This window comes from Eptesicus fuscus, chromosome 12, assembly GCF_027574615.1.
Source record: "Eptesicus fuscus isolate TK198812 chromosome 12, DD_ASM_mEF_20220401, whole genome shotgun sequence".
Lineage (NCBI taxonomy): Eukaryota > Metazoa > Chordata > Mammalia > Chiroptera > Vespertilionidae > Eptesicus > Eptesicus fuscus.
Window position 1 is genome coordinate 81821835 of NC_072484.1, and position 21955 is coordinate 81843789.

At 41.1% G+C, this 21955-nt stretch overlaps 1 protein-coding gene across 1 annotated transcript in view; it reads right to left on the reverse strand.

Moving 5' to 3' along the window:
* HDHD2 (haloacid dehalogenase like hydrolase domain containing 2) overlaps positions 1-19166 on the reverse strand; it is a 28927-nt gene extending 9761 nt beyond the window's left edge. The window contains exons 1-4 of the mRNA XM_008148262.3: positions 18917-19166; positions 10768-10878; positions 7771-7979; positions 5881-5965 (exon numbers count right to left, since the gene is read on the reverse strand). Of these exons, the coding sequence (XP_008146484.1) occupies positions 5881-5965; positions 7771-7979; positions 10768-10868 (395 nt within the window). The 5' untranslated portion in view covers positions 10869-10878; positions 18917-19166. The remainder of the gene's footprint in view (positions 1-5880; positions 5966-7770; positions 7980-10767; positions 10879-18916) is intronic.
* Between the last annotated feature and the right edge of the window lie 2789 nt (positions 19167-21955).

Genomic DNA, 21955 nt, shown 5'->3' on the forward strand with positions numbered 1-21955 from the left:
AATAAAAAAGTAACAGACTATATTTATGTGGCTTTTTAAACTGCAACTTTTATTTAGAGTAGCAAAAGTTGCCTTGATCGCATAACAATATCCCCAAATTAAAAAATAAGAGCAGTTAGTGACAGATATTAAACTCAATTCTGTATTCTGTGGATTTCACATAGGCATATAAAGTGGTTCTCTTGCATATACTAATGGAATACTTTAAACAACTCAAGTACTTAAATCTTAAACAATTTCTCATAGTCTGGACTTGATTTAAGAAACTGCAAAGCGGGTCCGGGTGAGACCATGTGTCCCTGGATCCGGGTGAGGCCTCGTGCACCTAGGCCCGGGTGAGCCCAAGTGGCCCTGGGTCGGGGAGAGGCCAAGCGTCCCTGGGTCCGGGTGAGACCATGTGTCCCTGGATCCGGGTGAGGCCTCGTGCACCTAGGCCCGGGTGAGCCCAAGTGGCCCTGGGTCGGGGAGAGGCCAAGCGTCCCTGGGTCCCGGGTGAGACCATGTGTCCCTGGATCCGGGTGAGGCTTCGTGCACCTAGGCCCGGGTGAGCCCAAGTGGCCCTGGGTCGGGGAGAGGCCAAGCGTCCCTGGGTCCGGGTGAGACCATGTGTCCCTGGATCCGGGTGAGGCCTCGTGCACCTAGGCCCGGGTGAGCCCAAGTGGCCCTGGGTCTGGGAGAGGCCAAGCGTCCCTGGGTCCGGGTGAGACCATGTGTCCCTGGATCCGGGTGAGGCCTCGTGCACCTAGGCCCGGGTGAGCCCAAGTGGCCCTGGGTCTGGGAGAGGCCAAGCGTCCCTGGGTCCGGGTGAGACCATGTGTCCCTGGATCCGGGTGAGGCCTCGTGCACCTAGGCCCGGGTGAGCCCAAATGGCCCTGGGTCGGGGAGAGGCCAAGCGTCCCTGGGTCCGGGTGAGACCATGTGTCCCTGGATCCGGGTGAGGCCTCGTGCACCTAGGCCCGGGTGAGCCCAAATGGCCCTGGGTCTGGGAGAGGCCAAGCGTCCCTGGGTCCGGGTGAGACCATGTGTCCCTGGATCCGGGTGAGGCCTCGTGCACCTAGGCCCGGGTGAGCCCAAGTGGCCCTGGGTCTGGGAGAGGCCAAGCGTCCCTGGGTCCGGGTGAGACCATGTGTCCAGGATCCGGGTGAGGCCTCGTGCACCTGGCCCGGGTGAGCCCAAGTGGCCCTGGGTCTGGGAGAGGCCAAGCGTCCCTGGGTCCGGGTGAGACCATGCGTCCCTGGATCCGGATGAGGCCTCGTGCACCTAGGCCCGGGTGAGCCCAAGTGGCCCTGGGTCTGGGAGTGCCAAACGTTCCTGGGTCTGGGTGAGACCATGTGTCCCGGATCCGGGTGAGGCCTTGTGCAACTAAGCCCGGGTGAGGCCCTGGGTCTGGGAGAGGCCAAGCGTCCCTGGGTACGGGTGAAGCCAGATCCTGGGTCCGGGTGAGGCCGTGCGCCCCTGGATTCCTCCGGGTGAGGCTGGGTCCCAGAAACTGCAAAGCAGCAGTCAGCACTTTCAAAATGGATAAAGCCCACAGAAATATTTCTAATGTGAGTCCTGCTGTCACACTGTTCTGGAATTACTCATGCTCAGGACTCTAAATACTTAGAAAAGATGCAGGAGTTTCTGTAAAAATGCAGTAATAATTGAAGTCATAGTTGTAGACCTTTTATTCTCCCCTTCTCTTTTTCCCTTTCTAAGGAATTGAATATATTGGAGCAATTAACTTTTAATTTTTTTTCTTGAGGAGATTGGAAAAGAAAAGCAATCTAACATTCCACAGGAACCATTTATGGTGATAAGAATCTCCTCCTAAAAAACAAAAAAACAAAAATAATTTCTGCACATCTCTAAGACTTTTTGAGGATTCTCACACCTTGTAATAATTATAGGAAAGAAATCATTAACTTCAAATTTAAGTCATTTTGAATCTTCAAAACATTGCTGTTAAGCAGCCTTTCACCTCTTGCATTTAAATGTGAAAGTTGTGATGTTACTTATTTTTAGATAGAATAACTTTTGTTTTGTTAATCCTCACCCGAGGATATTTTCCCATTGCTTTTTAGAGAGAGTGGGAGGGAGGGGGAGAGGCAGAGATAGAGAAACATGGGTGTGAAACAGACATATTGATTAGTCGCCTACTACATGGGCCTGCAACCGAGGTTACGTGCCCTTGACCAGAATGGAACCCGGGACCTTGCAGTCCTCGGACCATGGCCCTACCCACTGAGCCAAACTGACTGGGGCTAGAATTACATTTTAAATAAGCTCCTCTAGAAGCTGGAGAGCAGTTGCTCTTAATTTATTTAAAAAACTTGAACTTTTCCTAGGTTAAGCTATTCCATGCAGTTTTTCCTCAAAATTCCTTTGATCCAACAACTATACTTCTGAAAAATTTTAAGGAACAAACATAAATATTGCTTAACTAATGTTCTCAAAGGTGTTTTTTTTTTTTTTTAAGTTAACTTCAAAAACCTGGAAATAACCAACAATAAGGCACATGGCTATTCAACTAATTGCACTTCTGAGAGTGGAATATGCTATGGGAATCAAACATGCTTTAGAAGGATATTTAAGAATGTGGACAAACATGAACAACATACTGTTGGTTTTTTAAAAAGCAAATTACCACATAGTATACATACACAGTATATACAGATTCTCATTTTTTGCCTAAATAGATATATGCATGGAAACAAACTAGCTAGATGGAAGAATTTTGTTTATTCTCTTTTGAGCATATACAATTTTCCACAATGAAGACATATTACTTTGGTGCTGCGATATTTTTTAATCTTATTAATGCTAAGTTCAAATTAAATTATTAAGTGATATGCTTGCCCAGGTAGCCTTCTTCCTAATAGAGATCATTAAATTTAGTTGTAATTGGTCCATTACTAAAATGCTCAAGCTTAGGACTTCTAACTGAGGTCAGAAGATGAAAAAGACCTTGCTACAAGCTTGTACCACAACTGTGAAAATGAATACACCAGAGCTATAGATATTCATATTAATGAGTCATACAGTATTACTAGGGAAGAAAGCAATTGATAAGTAAAGTATAAAACATGCAAAATAATACCATATACTGTTTAGGAATACCTATATATGTGTTATAGTATTTTAAAAATGTATTTAAATGATAAACACAATTCAGAATCCTGATTACTTTTGGGTCTTGGGTGATAAAATTGGGGAAGGATATGCAGGGATATCACATATGTCAATAATTTGTATTTCTGGAACTGCTTGATAGGCCTAAGGATGTTTGTTATATTATCCCCTGTATATTTTAGTAGTAGGTAAAAGTAAAAAAGACACCAATGGCTCTTAGAATTTAAATGTTTTCTAGAATCCAACCCCCCAAATCATGTCTATTTCTTCTTTAAAAATCAATCTCTAGAATGCAGTATCCTCAATTCATTCAAACACTTAGGACATATTTATAGCCAGATTGTACTATGCATTTTTGGGGGCCTACCCATTTGAAATAGTAAATAAGAGGCAGTGTAATGTGGAAGGCTAATGCATCCACCTGAGGGCAATAGGCCTCTGAAGCTGGTGTTCAAGGCAGCTATGCCATGGGGTTTAAAATCCAATGTTTATTCTCATTATCAACCTGAACAGTAATTTAACTAATCGGTGGTTCATTTGAGATGTCTATATTTGCCACTTACAATCCAAACAGCTGTAGTCACTGGTTGGAAGGCACAGTCTCTGTGGAGACATCAATATGCAAAGAAGGGCAAGACCTAAAATCCTTCTGTTAACTCTCCACCCAGCTGTTAAGTGCATTTGTGAAATTAGAGTTGACCTATAAGTGCACTGTAATGCTTCAAAGTGTAGTGTTTAAAAAAATCAATACGGTTAGGGAAGTGTACTAATTAGACAGCATCCGAGCAATTATAAAGTCAGTATTATGTCAACATACATTTTTATTACCCTGAGCCTAGCATTCATCTAAGGCAGAGACCTATTAAATATGTCCTTCCCAAATTACTAGCTAAAATCAATCAATACCTTCTCCTTGAATTCTGTGGTTAAAGAAATGAATAAAAGATAGCAGGAGTAAATTCGGAAGTAGGTTCTCCATTTCAAATGAAAACCAATTTTGGAATAGCTGTAAACCTTACTTAAGGAGCAGGTGATATAATATTGCCCCCACCCCAACCCCAAGAAGCCACAGAATAACTGAAGTAGGTGAAGCAAAAGAAATTTTAACACCACATACCCCCACATATATCTTCACGCATGTGGCACGGCAGTGGACCTCCAGATAATAACTACAGTAAGCGGATACTGAGCAACTATAAAAAGCGAGTATGTTACTTTTAAACAAAGGCTAGACTATCACAATGACTAAGTGCATTAAGTAGCCGTAGTTTCCATTAACTGAGGCTCTAAAATGCACACAGGGAAAAGGGTGCTATTTCTGGCCACACAGATTGTACACGAGGACAGCCATTTTCAAGATTAACAGTAAATAATGTGCCCAGATGTGTGAGCTTTGTAGTGATTCTAGGACATATACATCAATAAATGAATTCTACATGAAATAAAAGTTCAAATGATCCTTGTAGATCTTTCTACTGTAAGAAAATGATGTTTTTATAGCATTCTTGGTGTTAAATACCAAAAATTTATCAACCCACTTAAAAAAGTTTTAAGCTAGTTCAATATATCCCTATATAATATTTTGAGCTACTTGTCATAAATTCAAAGACAAAGTATACTGTTCAATGGTTTGACAAGCAGTAAAAGACAAGATAAGATGAAAGATGAGAAAAATCCAAGGGAAAAAGTCACAATCTCACTCTAGACCAGATTTGTAAGTAAATTCTGATCCAGTTTATCTTAGGAAGTATGAGAACCAGTATGCAGTCTGCCCTTTGTAAGCAGCAGCAAAAGTTCATAAAAGTAAAATGCACACATAACTGAAGATTTGTAACATTATATATGTTAGTTGTGTTTCCCCCAATTTCAACCAACAGCCATTGGAGCATCTCCACTTAGATGTCCCACATGCCAAACAGCCCCAACCTGAATTTATCGCCTCCGGAACCCCCCACAGGGAGTGTTCTCCATCACATGTGCCCAGGTGAGAAATATGATGTCCTCCCTGACTCACTGCCCTTCTTCACTTCCTAAACTCAGTCACTCATCAAGTCATGTTGATACTACCTGAATCTGGTTTTCTTCATCTCTACTATTATTCCAGTTCAGACTACCATTAGCACCCATAGTATAATTTCTTTGAAAGTATGGTCAAAATGCGTGGATTCTCACTGGAGGAAGAGTCACATTTACTGTTTTTAGGGGCATTAGCCTTGATACTGTTTTCTGTTAGAAATTAGCATATTCAGTGGAGAATCATAGGAGTGATGATAAAAGATAAAACTGCTAGCTTTAAGAGATGCAAATATTTTATGGATTTCTGCTCCAGAATACTGATTCTATAAAAAACAAACCAACCAAGATCATCTCATTTTAACATATTGATAATTTTTTTAAACTAAGCAGGATAATAAGCCTATATAATAAATATGCAAATTGACCCTCACACCCTCACAAGATGGCTGCCTACAACCTTGGGATTGGGCTTAAACCGGCAGTCGGACATCCCCCAAAAGGTCCTGGATTGGAGAGGGTGCAGGCTGGGCTGAGGGGACACCCCCTCCCATGCACGAATTTCATGCACTGGACCTCTAGTAAATAATATTTGATGTTGATCTTGAAGTGATTTTGAAGATGTGTGTCCTCATGTACAATCTAGGTGGTTAGAAAGTAAAACATGTATAACCTTACATGACAAAGATTCAAGAAGGGGAAGAAGGAAGTATATGACCAGATGAAAAATAAATAGCTAAATAGCTAGAGACTCACCGGAATGCTTGATTCAGAGTTTGATAATGAAAATGTTCTGGTGCCAATCCTATGACCACAGCATTAGGATCACTTGTTTGTATTCCTGGGAATGAAAAAATATGATTGTTGAAAAATGCAATTAAAAGTAATGTTACATTTTATAATAAAGAGTTTTAGTAAATCAAGTACAAATTTTTATTGTAGCAATAATCTGAAGTTTAAGAGGTTATCCTGCCCTGTATACTTTGGCAATAGTGAAAGAGATACTTAAAGAAAGAAAAAGTTCTCCTAGTATTTTTGCATATTGCTTTTGCATGGTTTTACAGCTACTCATTAACTAGAATCTGAGTTGAAACTTGTCACCTGATGTTCTCAAACAAGTAATTTCTAACTTCAAAAAGCTTTACTGATTACAATCAACAAGAACAGCCATGAATTCCCTATGAGCTATCAGATCAATAGCAACTGATGAGGAAAATCTAAGAGGCAAGGGAAATTAGACACTCTAATTGACAGTTGAGGTTAACATATTCATGATAAACATGGAATGCACTGTAGACTGCTATTTTCTACATAATGTCTCATCTACTTTTAGTGTCACAAATATTACTCCATAATTTAGGCATATTTTAAGGCCTTGGTACCTGATAATAAGACTTAAAATATGACAACCAAACAAGTATATTCACCAACACAATTACTAAAAGTCAGACTGTTCTGTATATTACCCATATGCCAATTCCTATTTGCCTCTCTTACTGCTTGCCTTAAAGCATTTTTCATATCAATACCACCAAAATGTAAGGGAAAGAAATAGGAAGAGTAGATATCCAGCTTTCCTATTTCCTCCTTACCAGCATCCATGAGTAGTGAGTAACTGGTTAAAGTTTGCTGAAGGAAGAAAACCAAGTTGTTGGCTATAGTTAGAGTTAAAGATTTTTGCTACCACTAGCAAAGATATTCAATAACAGAAGAGAAATTTCTTGCCTTTCAAAAACCCATCTACTTTGGGTATTTTCATGTATATAAGGATGTCCCTGGACTGACTGACAAAGATTTCTTATCAGGGACTCTGCTTATGTATCCCAACTATTGCTCACTGCCAATACAACTAGAATTTTAATCTTCTTCAAATAAAGTCAAGAGAGAAAAACCTGATTAAAATATTGTTTTATAGTACTTCAGCTAAGCCAGAGACACAAATACACTGTAGATGCATGCAGAATGTCCCTAATCATTGTTTGTATAGCCATCACATGGTTTTATACCCATTTTTCTATATTGTGTCATTTCACTCTGAGTATCACTTACAAAACAAAGTAATGTGGCAAAGTTTCATAAAACTACGATATTTTTTCCAGAGTTTATTAATTTTCCCAAAGGGAAAACAGTTTGATTGAAATATTTCATAATCACTGCTAAAATTTCATACTATACAGAATGACACCTATTTTTAAATAAGGTGATTATGGATTATCTCATTTAATTAAATTAATACAGTAGCTCTTGGATCAAGGATTATAATACTCAAAGTAATTTTGAACTGTGCTTTTTCAAACTGTGGGTCATGATCCATTAGATTACAAAACTAATTTGGAGAGCTCTAAATAGCATCAAAATCAAATAAACAAGTAAACCAAACAAAAAATAGGGTACTTCTCATACAGTAAAAGTATTGTTTAGCATATATATAAACACACACATATATGTACTAGGTTACTATGCAATGTGTTTCATTTACTGTGGAGTGAGTAGGTTTGAGGAACACCAATTTAGATTCAAGAGATCTGTTGACCCTTTCAATATAATAGGAGGAAATCTGAATAAATACATCTAAATATTCAGTTAAAGAATGATTTATAAGAAGATATGAAGAACCAATTTTAAAATCTTTGCAATTTCCCCTACCTTTGAAATCAGCTAGTGCCCGATCGTGAACTAGCAGCATGGGCCGGACTTGTTTCTGCTCTACTAAATTTCTGGCTGCAGTCAGAGAAGTAAATATCTCATCTTCAGAGATATCAAACTCCAACTTTTTCAACCTTTCCAGTAGGTCTCTCTTGCTCTCTTTGGTTGTATTGGTCACAAACCTAACCATTACAGAAGTAGCACGTAACCTGGAAAAATAAATTCAGATGTCAACAGGCAGCTTTTACATTCTAGCCCCATAAGATCTCCTAAATTGGTAGCACTTGCCAACAGTCCTAAAATGAAGGCTAAGTCATCAAGTAAATATTTTTATTACCAATAATCTTTTTGTTATCTACCCAGAATTGCTTACATATTATCCACACCGACTGGACCACTTTATTGCCAAAGGCTAAAAAGTAAATTGTAAAAGCTGTGTCTACCTTTTTGAGAACTTCTGTACTTCAACTGAATTTTATTGCAGGGATTTATCAAAGAAGTGAAAAACAAACAAACACACACACACCAAGCTTAGTAACCATTATACTCACAGAATATGAGAGGTAAAAGTTACCTTAGAGATTATCTACTTGTGCAACCCTCTCTTCTTATAAAAGGAGAAAACTGAGGCCTAGAGGAGCTAAGTGACTCACTCAGCTTCATACTGCTGGGTAGCAGCTGAGACAAAGACTCCAATCTATGTCCTGGTTCAGGACTTGATCTCTTATAATAGAGAACAGAGGACACCTCAAGATGTTGTTTTTCCTTCTTAGACAATCAGAAGATCTGCTACCAAATTTATAAACAGAATCTATCTGGACAATCTATCCAAGAAAATATTTTCTTTTCTTTTTAAATAAAATGTGTTTTTCCCTTGAACTACTTACATATAGAATTGTTTTGATTCTGTGATCTGTTTTCGGAACCTAAACTGGCAATCGGGTATGAGAGAAAGAATTCATGACAGTCTAGCTTTCTTTAAAAATGAAAATTATTTTCTCGGTCCTAAAGTGTTTTAATCCAAAAATCTAAAAATAATTTTATTTTAGCTCCAATTAAAATTTTATATTAATACCCTATTGCTTTTTATTTTGTGCCTGCCCCAAATGAATACAAGGTGGAAAAGCACTAAACGCAATTGAAAACAAGCAAGCAAATAAAACAGAAACAGGGATTTTTAAGTGTTCACCCAAAGAACATTAACTAAATTTGTAAGATTAAATAGTTCACTGTAATCATGGTTGCCTCTATAATATCTGTGTGGTAGCTTTTCTTAAAAACACATTAAACTTGGTGGTTTATCTCTCAAAAGAAACTGATTATTTCAATGTAACTATTATCCTAAAAATGAACAAGTAGAAGTACTGAAATAACCATATCATTTTTAATGAGGATTTAAAAAAAACTTTTTTTACTGGTCCCTCAACTTCCCTTAGCCTGTTTGTTTCTATAGAAACCAAAATCAGCCATAACAGTATAGCGATGTCTCTGAATGTGTAATTCGCAGGCTCCTGCCCCTCCAGAATGGCAGGCTCATAGTTACAGACCTACTTAGTGGTGTCATTCATTGCTCACCAGAAATAAAAAGATTTGTCTTCAATACAAAGTAAAAAGCTTATCTTTAGAGCAGTAAAAGCTCCTTTCCCAGAGAAAGCCTAATTAAGAGACAATGTCAAGGAGTCAAGAGAAAGTCCAACTGTGCATCTGATTTTCTTTTGGCTTTTACCAGTTAACTGCCATGATATTTTGAATTTAATTAAAAAAGGTCCGCCGCATGTGTCTATAGAGGCTTATGGCGTACAAATGGTTAAACAACATGGTGTCCACCTATAACATGAACATCATGACTCCTAACTAAACTGATAGCTTCCAAATGAGGCCTATCAGATACATAAATCTCTTTATATTTGTTGATTCCCCAAATTGAAGGTAAGCTCCTTGAGAGAATGCAAGCAAGATCTGTGTCAATTTTTGGCTCTTATACCTGGTGTAGTGATACTAGTCACTAGAGCTCCTTAGTAACATCATCCTGTGACTATTTTAAGGTGGGAAAATAATAAGCACCACATGCTAAGTATTGCTGACTTTGAAAACTTCTCTACATAATTTTAATATGAAGGTATTTAATACCAATTAGCAGTACTATTGTACTGATGATTTTTTTTTTTCAGGACACTCACATTCAGTTTACTTTTTAAAAAATATATTCTTTTATTGATTTTTTAGAGAGAGGAAGGGAAAGCAATAAAGAGATAGAAACATCAATGAGAAACATCATCTGTTGGCTGCCTCCTGCACGCCCTCTACTGGGGATCGAGTCTGCAATCCAGGCATGTGCCCCAACTGGGTCCAGTGACCTCTTGGTTCCTGGGTCTACACTCAACCACTGAACCACACTGGCCAGGGCAGGTTCAGTTTGCTTTAACAAGCTTTTACTATGTATCCCCGTTTGTATCTAGATATGTTAAGTACTGTGGTTGATACATCAGAAATATAAAACAGTCACTAACCTTCAAAGGCATTACATTTCATTGATAGAAATAATTTTAAAATTTCAAGTCGCTCAATTACATTTTATTTGAGCTGCTGCACTTAATGCTAGATCTTAGGTGAAAGGGGAGTGGGCAGCACTATGCCTTTGTGTATGTGTGTGTTTCACTTTGTGGTTCCTTCAGTTGTGATTTTTCCAATGCTATTTCCTTTAACATTTTAGAATCTTGAGTTTTCATTCACGAATTTACATTACTGACTTAGAAAAAAACATGCACACAAAGAACAAAAAGAAAAGATCAAAAGGCCAAACCTAATAAAGGCTTAGAGAACAATGTTTGGAAGATATTACAATGCATACATCTTCTAGCTAAACCCAAGGCAGTTTTTGTATATATGGTAAGCTGGTGAAATGCCATTTTAAGGTCATCCATTCAGCTAATGATCTGCCTTGGTAAAACGGCATTTACAAACATATTTATCAGCTGAACCTGGAGGATAGCTTGCCTTTTAAGAGCTTCCTGTGCGCCTGGCACAGCTGCATCTTCAATGTGAAGTGTGCCATTGAGATCTACCAAAACAGCTTTTAATGCACGGCGTGCTGCCATCCTTCATTCCCTAGGAGAGAGCAAATGAAATTAAAAATACAGTTTAGGAAACAATGGACAATTAAAAACTGGGAAGTCTTCAAAAATATCATTCATATCCAGAAAGACACAGCTTAGTGTTAAGCTGTTTCTTTTTGGGGGAAAATGCATTTTTTAAAATAAAAATCCAAAATTTGACTCATAAAACTTTCATAATGCTTAGTTTTAAAAAAAATCTTTAATTAAAACTGGAAAGGGAAAAGGGGGAGTTAATAAAAAGAAGTTTCTATTTACTTTCAGGTTTCTTAAAATAACTCTTTGGTTTAACAATTTATTCATTTATTTTAGTTCTAAATATGAGAATAATGTACTCTGAAGAATGGGTGTATGGGAGCACTAATTCACTGGCAACATCTTTTTCATCTTTGGTTCTATGTGATGACTACTGTATTTTCCGGTGTATAAGACGACCCCCAACTTTTCCAGTTAAAATATAGAGTTTGGGATATACTCGCCATATAAGACTACCCCTCTTCCAACGCACACCAAATAAAAATTAAAAAAAACATCAGATTTGATTTCAATATGGTAATTTTAATTCAAATGCTTATGACATGCAAGTACTTGTCAGGAAAACTGTCACTTATAAACATAAGGCTGTTTGTCATCAAACATGTAAACATAAAACAGTGCAAGTGGATTAAACTTTTCCTAATTCACTCTAAAGCTGAAAGGAAGGATAAGACAATAAACCCATGGGAGCTGCCACGCTGTTTGTTTTCTAAGCTGTCAACCAAACTGGAACTGATGATGATAGGAGGAAGATAACAAACAATAGAGAGAGAGCAAGTGCCGGGCAAGTCCCTGGTGAGTTAGCAACGCCGCTTCACTGCAGTCCTCAGGAGCGAGATCTGAGAGGCAGAGAAGGAGGTACGGTAATAGGATACAAGGGCGGGCCAGACGCGTGAAAGAGGCGTGTTTTTCTGGGCACAGCTCTATCTCTTTTTCCCATACCCCGGGCATCCCGGACGCCTTCAGCTTGTTCTGCCCTTCACTTACACCTTCCCAGTGAGGCGCCCCCTCACCTTGTCATCGGGACCACGTTAAGTCACTTCTTTCCACGAATCCTGGTGAGTGGATTTTCTTCTGCCGTACTTGTACAGCGCCGCCCTTGCTGCTTTCATAGGGTCGCCACATATGGTGGGGGGGGGGAGCTCAAAAACGGCCGCGGCCGCATCCCCGCCGTTTGCGGCGAGCACCTGGCCGCACTCCATTCATTTCAATGGAGCTGGACAGAGACTGCATGCGGCACAAAAAGGAGCCCACCGGAGACGAAGACACTTGCGGTCTCCGTCTGGCTCCACTGAAATGAATGGAGTGCGGCCGTTTTTGAGCTCCCCCCACCATATGCGGCGACCGCAGATTCTCCAGTCCAGCTCGGAAGTTTCAGCACCCGCCCTATAAGACGACACCCAGCGTATAAGACGACACCCAGCGTATAAGACGACCCCCAACTTTTGAGAAGATTTTCCTGGGTTAAAATGTCGTCTTATACGCCGGAAAATATGGTATGTTCTAATCACTCACCTCCACTATTATAACCTGAAATGACATATATGGCCAAGGAGCTAATAGTATGTACAAGTTACTGTATAACCTGACCTGTAATAGTATGTACTGGTCAAGTCATAAAGTAACTTTAAAGTCAGGAAATACTGTTCTTACTTAGTAATATAAAAGTTCCTTTTGCAAATTTTGTCTTTAAAATGTATTGTGAGGTATATCCTAAACACAGTGGAGTATAAGGTATGATTTAAAAATAAAAAATAATGATATATTTCAGACATACAAAAAAAGTATCAAGAATAATACAACCACCTCCATTACCCATCATTCAACTTTAGAAATAAAACATCACAGATGGAGTTGGAGCCCTCTGTGTACCTTTCTTTGAACTAATTTCCCTTCTTCCTCTCACCAAGAAAACTACTCTCTTGATTTTGATGTGTTGAAAGCTTTGTATTGTTATTCTTTCTACTCTTAGTGATTTGCCTTACCAGTCCACATCATGCTTGGAAAATGTCTCCATGTTAACACATGTAGCCACTGTTCATTCACTTTCACTACTGTATAGAATTCCATTGTATGGATATATACTTTATTTGTCCCCCTGATCATGAATATCTTGTGTGTGTGTGTGTGTATGTGTGTGTGTGTATATATATATATATATATACAAATCGACAAAATATACAAATCGACCGAATGGTGGAACAACCAGAACGACTGCTTGACCAGTCACTATGAGGTGCACTGACCACCTCTTGGTCCCTCCCCATTCCCTCTCTCTCCCTTCTCTCCCCGCCCCACCCCAGCCAGCAGGCTCTGATTGCCCGATGGCAAACAGGGAACTGGGGGTGGGTTGTGGGGGGGGGGGCAGGATTGGCTGCTGGTAGCTGGGGAAGATGGCCCTGATCACAGGCCAGGCCTAGGGACCGTACCCGCACATGAATTTCATGCACCGGGCCTCTAGTTTTATTATAATGAAGAGGACCTCTTTGAACCTCCTTGTACATATCTCCTGGTGAACATAGATGTGAACATTTCTCTGGGGTCCTGCTGAGTCTGAGGGTATTGTGCTCATCTGTATCCTTACAGGATTGTTGCCATGTTGCTGTATTCACTTGTATCTTTACAGGGCAAATGTTTACTAAGCACTTTCTATGTGTCAAGCCCTATGTGAGAGCGGACATGGAGAAGCCATCTCCTTTAAGCTGAGAAGCAGAGGGAAAGGGGGAAAGAACCTGAGAGATATAAATAGGTAATTACCACAAATTTGTGGAGAGTCTATGGGAAGAGCTTAATGACATCTTACCTTGGGACAGATGGTGGGTGGAGGGAAGACATCTCTGTCCTAGCTAGCTCCCTATGAAATGTGATCGTGGAGCTTGGGACTGACAGTCAGTAGGCTCGGGGGGGTGGTCCTCATTCTGCCTCAAATTCATTGTGTGACTTTGGCCAAGTGTCTTCCCTGCTCTGGTCCCAAGTTTCTCCTCAGAATATGGGTTAGGGAGGCAAGATAATGTCTCACTCTTTCTCTTCTGCCTATAGTCTCGAGCTCTAGGCTGGAAGACACATTACCCCCCAAAGCATTGATTTTCTCCTTTTCAACATAGGCCTGCTAATCCCTGCTGCTGGTCCAACTCCCAAAGCTGCCAGGAATATGCTAGATTGCCAGTGTTGTCCTTCTAAGTGTTGTTCTTTCTTAGGGGCATTCCTTTCAGGTGGCCAAGATGCTCCCTGAATTCTTTCCCAGCTTATAGCTTATAGCTCCTTTGCTCCTCCCATTTCCCAAAGCCTGTTCCCACTCTAAGTCAGTCATCTCTGCATATAAGGTAGAAACATAAAAACTAAATAAACCCGCAGTAAGCCCCAGAACTCAAAATATACTTCTTCAGTTAGCCCCACTATAGGCCTTGACTACTTCTACCCCATAATGTATGGCCTGGGGTCACAGGAAAAGAGAAGTGGCTGGAAGGAGAAAAGCCAGAACAGCTCACATTTATTGGATGCTGTATATGTTCTGCGCCATGCTAAGTTCTCTGCAGTCCTTATCACTTTATTGAATCTTCTAGGCAATCCTACCCAGACTAGCAAATTCAGGCACTGAGAAGTCACTAACTTGCCCATGCTTTTAGTTTTGGCTTTGAACCATATTAATGGCTTATATACTAAAGTTTAAATTAAGCCAGCTCAAAAATAAAATACAAACAGAAGTAAACTAATCTTGTTAAGACACAGAGTACTCCGACTCTAGTTCTTCAACAAAATATATTCAAAGGACAAAAAGAATTGCAGTGCTAAAAAATGTACATATTTTTATATTTTTATTCAACAAAATTTTTAATTGATTTTTAGGAAGAGAGGGAGATGGAAAGAGAGAAACATTGATTGGCTGCCTCCTGAACAGCTCCTACTGGAAAGTGAGCCCACAACCTGGGCATGTACCCTGATTGGGAATCGAACCAGCAACCTCTAGGTGCATGGGACAATGCTCCACCAATTGAGGCAAACCAGCCAGGGCATTTTTTTTTTAAATTAGATTTTTAAAAACTGATATTAGAGAGAGGAAAAGGGAAGGAGAGAGAGAGAGAGATAAAGAGAGAGAAACACCCACGTGAGAGAGATACATCAATTGGTTGCCTCCCTTATGCGCCCTGACCAGAGATCAAACTTGCAACACAGGTACAGGTAATTGAACCTGTGACCTTCTGGTCCACAGAACAATGATCTAACCCAGCGGTCACCAACCAGCGGTCCACGGCGACTGCTGCTCTAACCAATTGAGCCACACCAGCCAGGGCAAAAATGTATATATTTTTTAAATTATGAATTCATTATGATCTTCAATTCCAAATCAATGCCACAGTGTCCTTCCTCTCATCCCATTCCACATTCATAGTTCTTTTCCCCCATTTGAGAACCCTGATTTTCTAAACATCAACATTACATTTACTCATTTACCAGGTGTACCGGTTAATAATGTGGATTTTATAATAAAAGAAAACACAATAATTTCAAGAAAAACATCAAAAGTGCTTTATTCAAAGTAATGTCCATCGCTAGCTACACATTTCCCCCATCTTTCAAGTAATTTGTGGATACCATCCCAATAGAACTTTTCTTGTTTTGAGGCAAACCATTCAGAGACCCAATTTTCCACTTCGTACGTTTTGAAGTGCTGCTCAGGTGTGTGTGCCATCGATAGGAACAAGTGGTAATCGGAAGGAGCAAGGTCTGGTGAATACAGCGGGTGGGTTAATACTTCCAAGGCAAGATCTTTTAATGTGTCTTTAACTGGTTTTGAAGTGTATGATGGTGCGTTATCATGAAGCAAAATTACTCTGCCATGTCTTCTGGCACATTCTGGTCATTTCACGATCAAAGTGTGGTCCAAATTGATTATTTATTGTTGGTAGCAATCAGTATTAACAGTTTCACCTAGTTTTAGAAGCTCATAATACACCACACCTTCCTGATCCCACCAAATGCAGAGCATTGTCTTCTTTCCGAAGCAATTTGGCCTTGCAGTCGATGTTGATGGTTGACCTGGATCAACCCATGATTTTGTGCATTTGGGATTCTCAAAATAAATCCATTTTTCATCGCCAGTCACAATTCAATGCAAAAAAGACAGCCCCGCACTCTCTCACTATCTCGTGCTATTGAAGCAACATTTTACTGATGACTTTTCGGTATTCCATTTGTCTTTCGTTCAGTTGATGTGGCACCCATTTTCCTTCCTTAAAAATCTTTCCCATTGCTTGTAAACGATCGTCGGAAATTGTTTGCTGAGCAACGTTTAATCTTTCTGCAAGTTGTTTTTGAGTTTGACACGCATCTTCATCCAATAATGCTTGTAATTATTGGTCTTCAAACTTTTTCGGTTGACCTGGATGTTCTTTGTCTTTCACATAGAAATCATCACTTTTAAAGCGTTTAAACCAGCGTTCACAAGTATCTTGAGATGGAGCATGTTCACCATAAGCTTCCTGAAGTATACGATAAACTTCAGCAGCACTTTTCTTCAAAATAAAGCAATGAATTAAAACTTCCCACAAATGCTTTTTTTTGGCATGAAATTCGACATTTTTACGAGAAAAAAATATCTATGATGTTAACACTGTCAGCAAATTTGACACATGAAGTTTTGAAGTTTGCTGTCAATACAACAAAATAGCACACATATCAAATTGCATATATATCAACATATGTGTAATTCCATCTATTGAAAAAAATCCTCATTATTAACCGGTACACCTGGTGCTCAATACTATAATCACAGAATAGTTTTGGAACTCATACCATTACCATTACCCACAACAAACCGTGAACCTGTTGATGACTGTCATTTCCCATCAAAATAAAATCCTACCTTTTGGAATTCTGACTAGAATTGCATCGACTCAATAGAGCAATATTAGGAGAACTGAGATTATTATATTGCATCTAAATTCAGAGAACAGATTGGTGGTTGCCAGAATAGGAGGATGGGAGGGAGAAATGGGTGAAGGGGGTCAAAAGCATAGTGACTATGGTTAATAATACTGTATCACATATTTGAAAGTCGCTAAGAATAGTTCTTCAAAGTCCTCATTACAAGAAAAAAAAAATTAGCTATGTATATTGCCAGACATTAACTAGACCTATCATGATGATCATTTCTCAACATATACAAATATTGAGTCTTTATGTTGTACACCTGAAACTAGTATAATGTTATATGTCAATTATGTCTCAATAAGAGGAAAATAAGTTATTTGATAGCACACAAAAAATTGTTTTTCAAAAACAAATGGAATTGTAAAATATAGTATCACCCCCAGAAGAACTGTAAAGGCTTCAAAGATAGTCCATATTCCTGGTTTATCTTCAGCCCATATTCCATCATCTCCCAGTTTGAACAAGTTATATAGGATATACCATAGAAGAGACATAAACAATCCATACTGGTACAAAGTCGAGGCAAATGCTCTCTCATCCTAAGAGGAACTCTTCAAGATACTTCAGAGGACATCTCCCCTTGAATATTCAAGGGGCATCTCAATTCAACAAGTCCTAATTAACAACCCTCAAAGTTGCTCTTTTTCCTAAGATCCATAAGAGTGAATGGCAGCACCATCAATCCAGATGTACCCAGCAGGCTCTCCCACTCCTTCCTCCCATGCATTCAATTGCCAAATGCCAGTTCTACCTCCTTTACAGTTTTGAATCCACTCACTTCTCTTCATCATTACTAAAACTTAGTTTTGGAATCATCACTTTTCATCTAGTCCAGTTCAACAACTTTCTAAATGGCCTCCCTGCTTTGAACCTTCTATTTCCAGCTGCAAATCCATCCCTGGAAATGCAGTGGTGAAGGGCAAGAACTAAGGAGTTGTACATGCCTCAGTTCGCTAGCTATGTGAACGTGAGCAATTTTCTTAAGCTCTCAACCTCAGTTTCTTCACTGCCGAAATATGAAGGATAACACCTGCCTCTAATGGTTGATAGGAAGATTAAAGAAAATAAGACATGTATTGTGAACAGTGTTCCACACATAGAAAGTCAGGGTTATGCATGTGTGGGGGAGAAGGGACAGAGGGAAGGGCACATGATGGATGTGTCAAGGACTGCAAAAATCACAAGATATGATGCAATGTCCTAAAGCATTAAATGTAACTTGAGTTTCAGAAACCATTTTGTATCAAAATAAGGATATATTGTGGCATGTAATTCGATACTTGCATAAATATTTAACATAAAACGAGATTTCAATAAAAATTTTCTTCTGGGAGGTTAAGGCTGTTCAGAATATGCCTCCTAGAACCTCTGGGGCGTACACATTCTCTTCTCTTCCCTACATACTTCCAGGAGAAAAGTCTGGAACCACTGGATGCACTCAATAAATGAAATTAAAAATCTCCCAGTGGCTCCCTAATTTCTTCAGGATGAAGTCTGAACAATGAAAACTGCTGTACAGAGCCCAGGTTTACCTCTTCACCTCATTGGTCTAGACTCCCACATCAAGTTCCACTGCAGTGGGCAGGAGTCCTACACTCAACCCCCCTCATCGCTGGACTTCCGTCTGGGACCATTTCTGCCCCCTGAATCCTACCACCTCTGCCCTCCTACATCCTCCTTTTCCCTGGCCTACTCCTTCTGTCCCTGGGTCCTATTTCCTCTGGCATTCCTGGGTTCAACTCCTCTTCTCCGGGGCTGGGCCAGGACCCCCCCTCCCACCCCACCCCCCGCACACGGCGTGCTCTCCTTATCACACTTACACCGCCCCAACGGTTAAGTTCTGTGAGTTATGGGGCTCTGTTGCCTTTCCCACTGTACTATTTGGCGCTCAGTAAAGACTTTCGAATTAAGTAAACTTAAGAATCCGGGTCTCTACGATTTCTAGAACTAGAATCTTTCAGCACGAAACGGCGATTCCCGCCATCCCGCGTGGGGAGGGGCTTCGGGACTGGTCTCTGCACTCCGCCCCAGCCCACGTTCCAGGGCCTAGCAAACGCCAGACTGACCAGGAAAGACTCCAGCTTCCAAATACAGTCCGAGGGCACGTGCCGAAGAACCACCGACACCTGAGTCGCGCTCTACCCCCGGGGCAACAACAGCCACACGCACCCAGGGCCCGGCGGAAGCGACGCGCGTCCTCTCCGCGCATGCGCGGTAGCGCCACGGCCCAGGGGGGCGGTGCCCATCGGAGGGGCGTGACAGTCCTCACTGAGCAAGCGCGCGGGTTGGTCCCTGCCCCAGGAGGCGTGGCCTAGAGAAGCAAACAGGTAAGGCCTGGAGCCCTCCCACGAAGAGATGCAGCCTCCAGACAAGCGGGCGGGCGGCAGCCCCCGGGCGGCTCCTCACCCCTGCTCCTTTCCGTCCTCACAAAGGCCCCGCTAACAGGAAAGTCGCACAGCCCCGCAGTCACGGCGTCCTCGCCGCGGGTCCAGAGCGCCCGGGGCAGCTCTGGATTTACGGCGGAAGCTGGGCCCAGGACCACAACGGAAGTCCCGCCTCCCCCCGAGTCCATCTCCGCCCCATCTGTCCAGGGTTTCCCTCGGGTCTCGGACACCCAGCACCGGATTTAGTTCTGCTCCTTTACCACCATCGAAAAGAACGATAGACTGTTCTGGAGACCCATTTTTTTTCAAGGGCGCTGCCACGATGCAAGAGGAAATACCAAGCCCCCTGCCTTTGCTCAGTAAATGTTTCCCGTGCCGCAGCACCAAGGTCGAGCCAAGTTTTATTGGGTCACGTCTTTGCTGCAACCCTCCACATTCTCGAGGGGTAACTCAGAAGTCATCTCCTAGTTTTCCTTGAAACACCCCGTCTCTGAGGTCATGCTCTGCTTTGCTACTTGAATACTGACACTGCTATTAACCATTACCTCTTTTCCTGAATGAGCTACCCCAAAAGCTGACATGGTCGTTGCCCACCCTGCCTCTCCTTAGAGAGTGCTACCACAGGCCTTAACCTATCACCTCCAGGGAAGCAATATTTTGGGTTACTTAGATCCACCTTCCTCACTGCTCCCACCCACGTTGGGAGTCGCTGTTTGTCTCCCTTAGATCCAAATGAACTACTTGACTGCAGAGATGGTCATCTGATGCATTCTCTATGGAAATGACTAAATGAAAAAAGTTCCGACATAATAGGACGCCCTGGTTTACACACACGGAACCTTTGGACAAAACTGCTGTGTCCTTGACTGGAGATTCAGATGCTGCTAAAACACCAGCCAACATCCCCTGCGCAGTGCTGCAGTCAGCCATGTTGCAGCTGTAACCCTTTCTGGTCCCTGGACCAGGGACCCTATGCTTTTCCTCCCCACTGGCCTGGAGGTTGTTTTTGTCTTATTCACACTTGTTAAGTCTGTTTCTATGTAAGGGCCCACTTGGTTGAAGGAAAAGAAACCTGTTCCTAGTTTCCCGTTCAGAGCTAGGAGACTGTTTTTGATGAGATTAAAACACCACTGAAGGATTTTACACAAGTGGGTATTAAGACACACATTTTTTCCCTAATGCTTAGTCTGGCTGCAGTATGGAGAGCAGATAGGAGAGGTGTCAAAATGAGAATCTAGACAAGAAGGTACTGTAGGTTTATAAGAGAGATTCTTAAACTGTGTGGGGAAAAACCACAAAAGAGACAAATTCAAGAGACCTTTAGGTGGTAAAATAGAAATTGGTAATATATTGTGGGTAAGGGAAGGGAAGGCATCAAGATAATTACTAGGTTCCAGGTTTGGGCAATTGGGTCATTCACTATGATGTGGAATAATGAAAGAGAATCAATGGCTTCCTCCTCATCAAAAGACTCAAATGGCTTTGCTGCCAAAGAAGGGATAGGACCTGCCCTAGCTGGTTTGGCTCAGTGGATAGAGGGTCCCGAGTTCAATTCTGGTCAAGGGCACCTACCACGGTTGCAGGCTCCATCACTGGCCCCTGGTCAAGGTGCATGCTTAAGGCAACCAATTGATGTATCTCACATAAATATTTGTCTCTCCCTTCCCTTCCACTCTCTCTCTAAAAATCAATGGGAAAATATCCTTGGGTGAGGATTAACAAGAACAAAAACAGGGATGGGACCTCAAAAGGAAGGGGCTGATTTGGGAAAGAAAAAGATGGAGTGGAGATGTAAAGAAAGCAGTATCAGAACTGAAACAAAAAGGGTAGGTTTCCAAAACTTACCTTGATCATTAATATCCTTAGACATTGCCCATTCTGTCTACATAATAGTTTCACAATATCTGACATATCATGACCAACCAGGAGCTAAGGAAATTTTAGCAAAAATACATTCCATTTGACATGACATCAAAATTTTATTATTGGTAATAACTTTGAAACTAAATCAATGAAAAAGTGATTTAGCCCTAGCTAGTTTGGCTCAGTGGATAGTCTTGGCCTGCAGCCTGAAGGGTCCCAGGTTTGATTCCAGCCAAGGGCACATGCCTGGGTTGCAGGCTCGATCCCCAGTAGGGGGTGTGCAGGAGGCAGCCGATCAATGATTTTCTCATCATTGATGTTTCTATCTCTCCCTCTCTGAAATCAATAAAAATATATTTTTTAAAAAAGTATTAGGGTATAAATTTGGTAAATATAGACTAGAGCCCTAGCTGGGTGGCTGGGATGTAGCATCATCCTGTAAACCAAAAGGTTGTGGGTTTGATCCCCAGTCGAGGCATGTTGGGGAGGCAACGAATTGATGTCTCTCTCACACTTTCACTAAAATAAACATACATTTCCTAGAGCAAGGGTTAAAAAAATTAAAACATTTATAGACTAGAGCCAAGATCCTTCATGACAGGTCAGAGGCAAATAGATGCAGGGTCAGAATACATAACACCATAAATTGAACATAAAAGTTGCTCACGAGTCTTCTTGATGTATGTCATCAATTCACTGAGGAAATTGAACTGGATATTTGGAGGCCAGAATGATCAGGAATTGAATTGGGATATTTGGAGGCCAGAATGATCACAGATTGTTAATTCTGAGAATGAGTGAGGAGGATGTGGGCAGGCAAGCAGGGCACTTAAATTACTGCCTACTAAAATGATACTA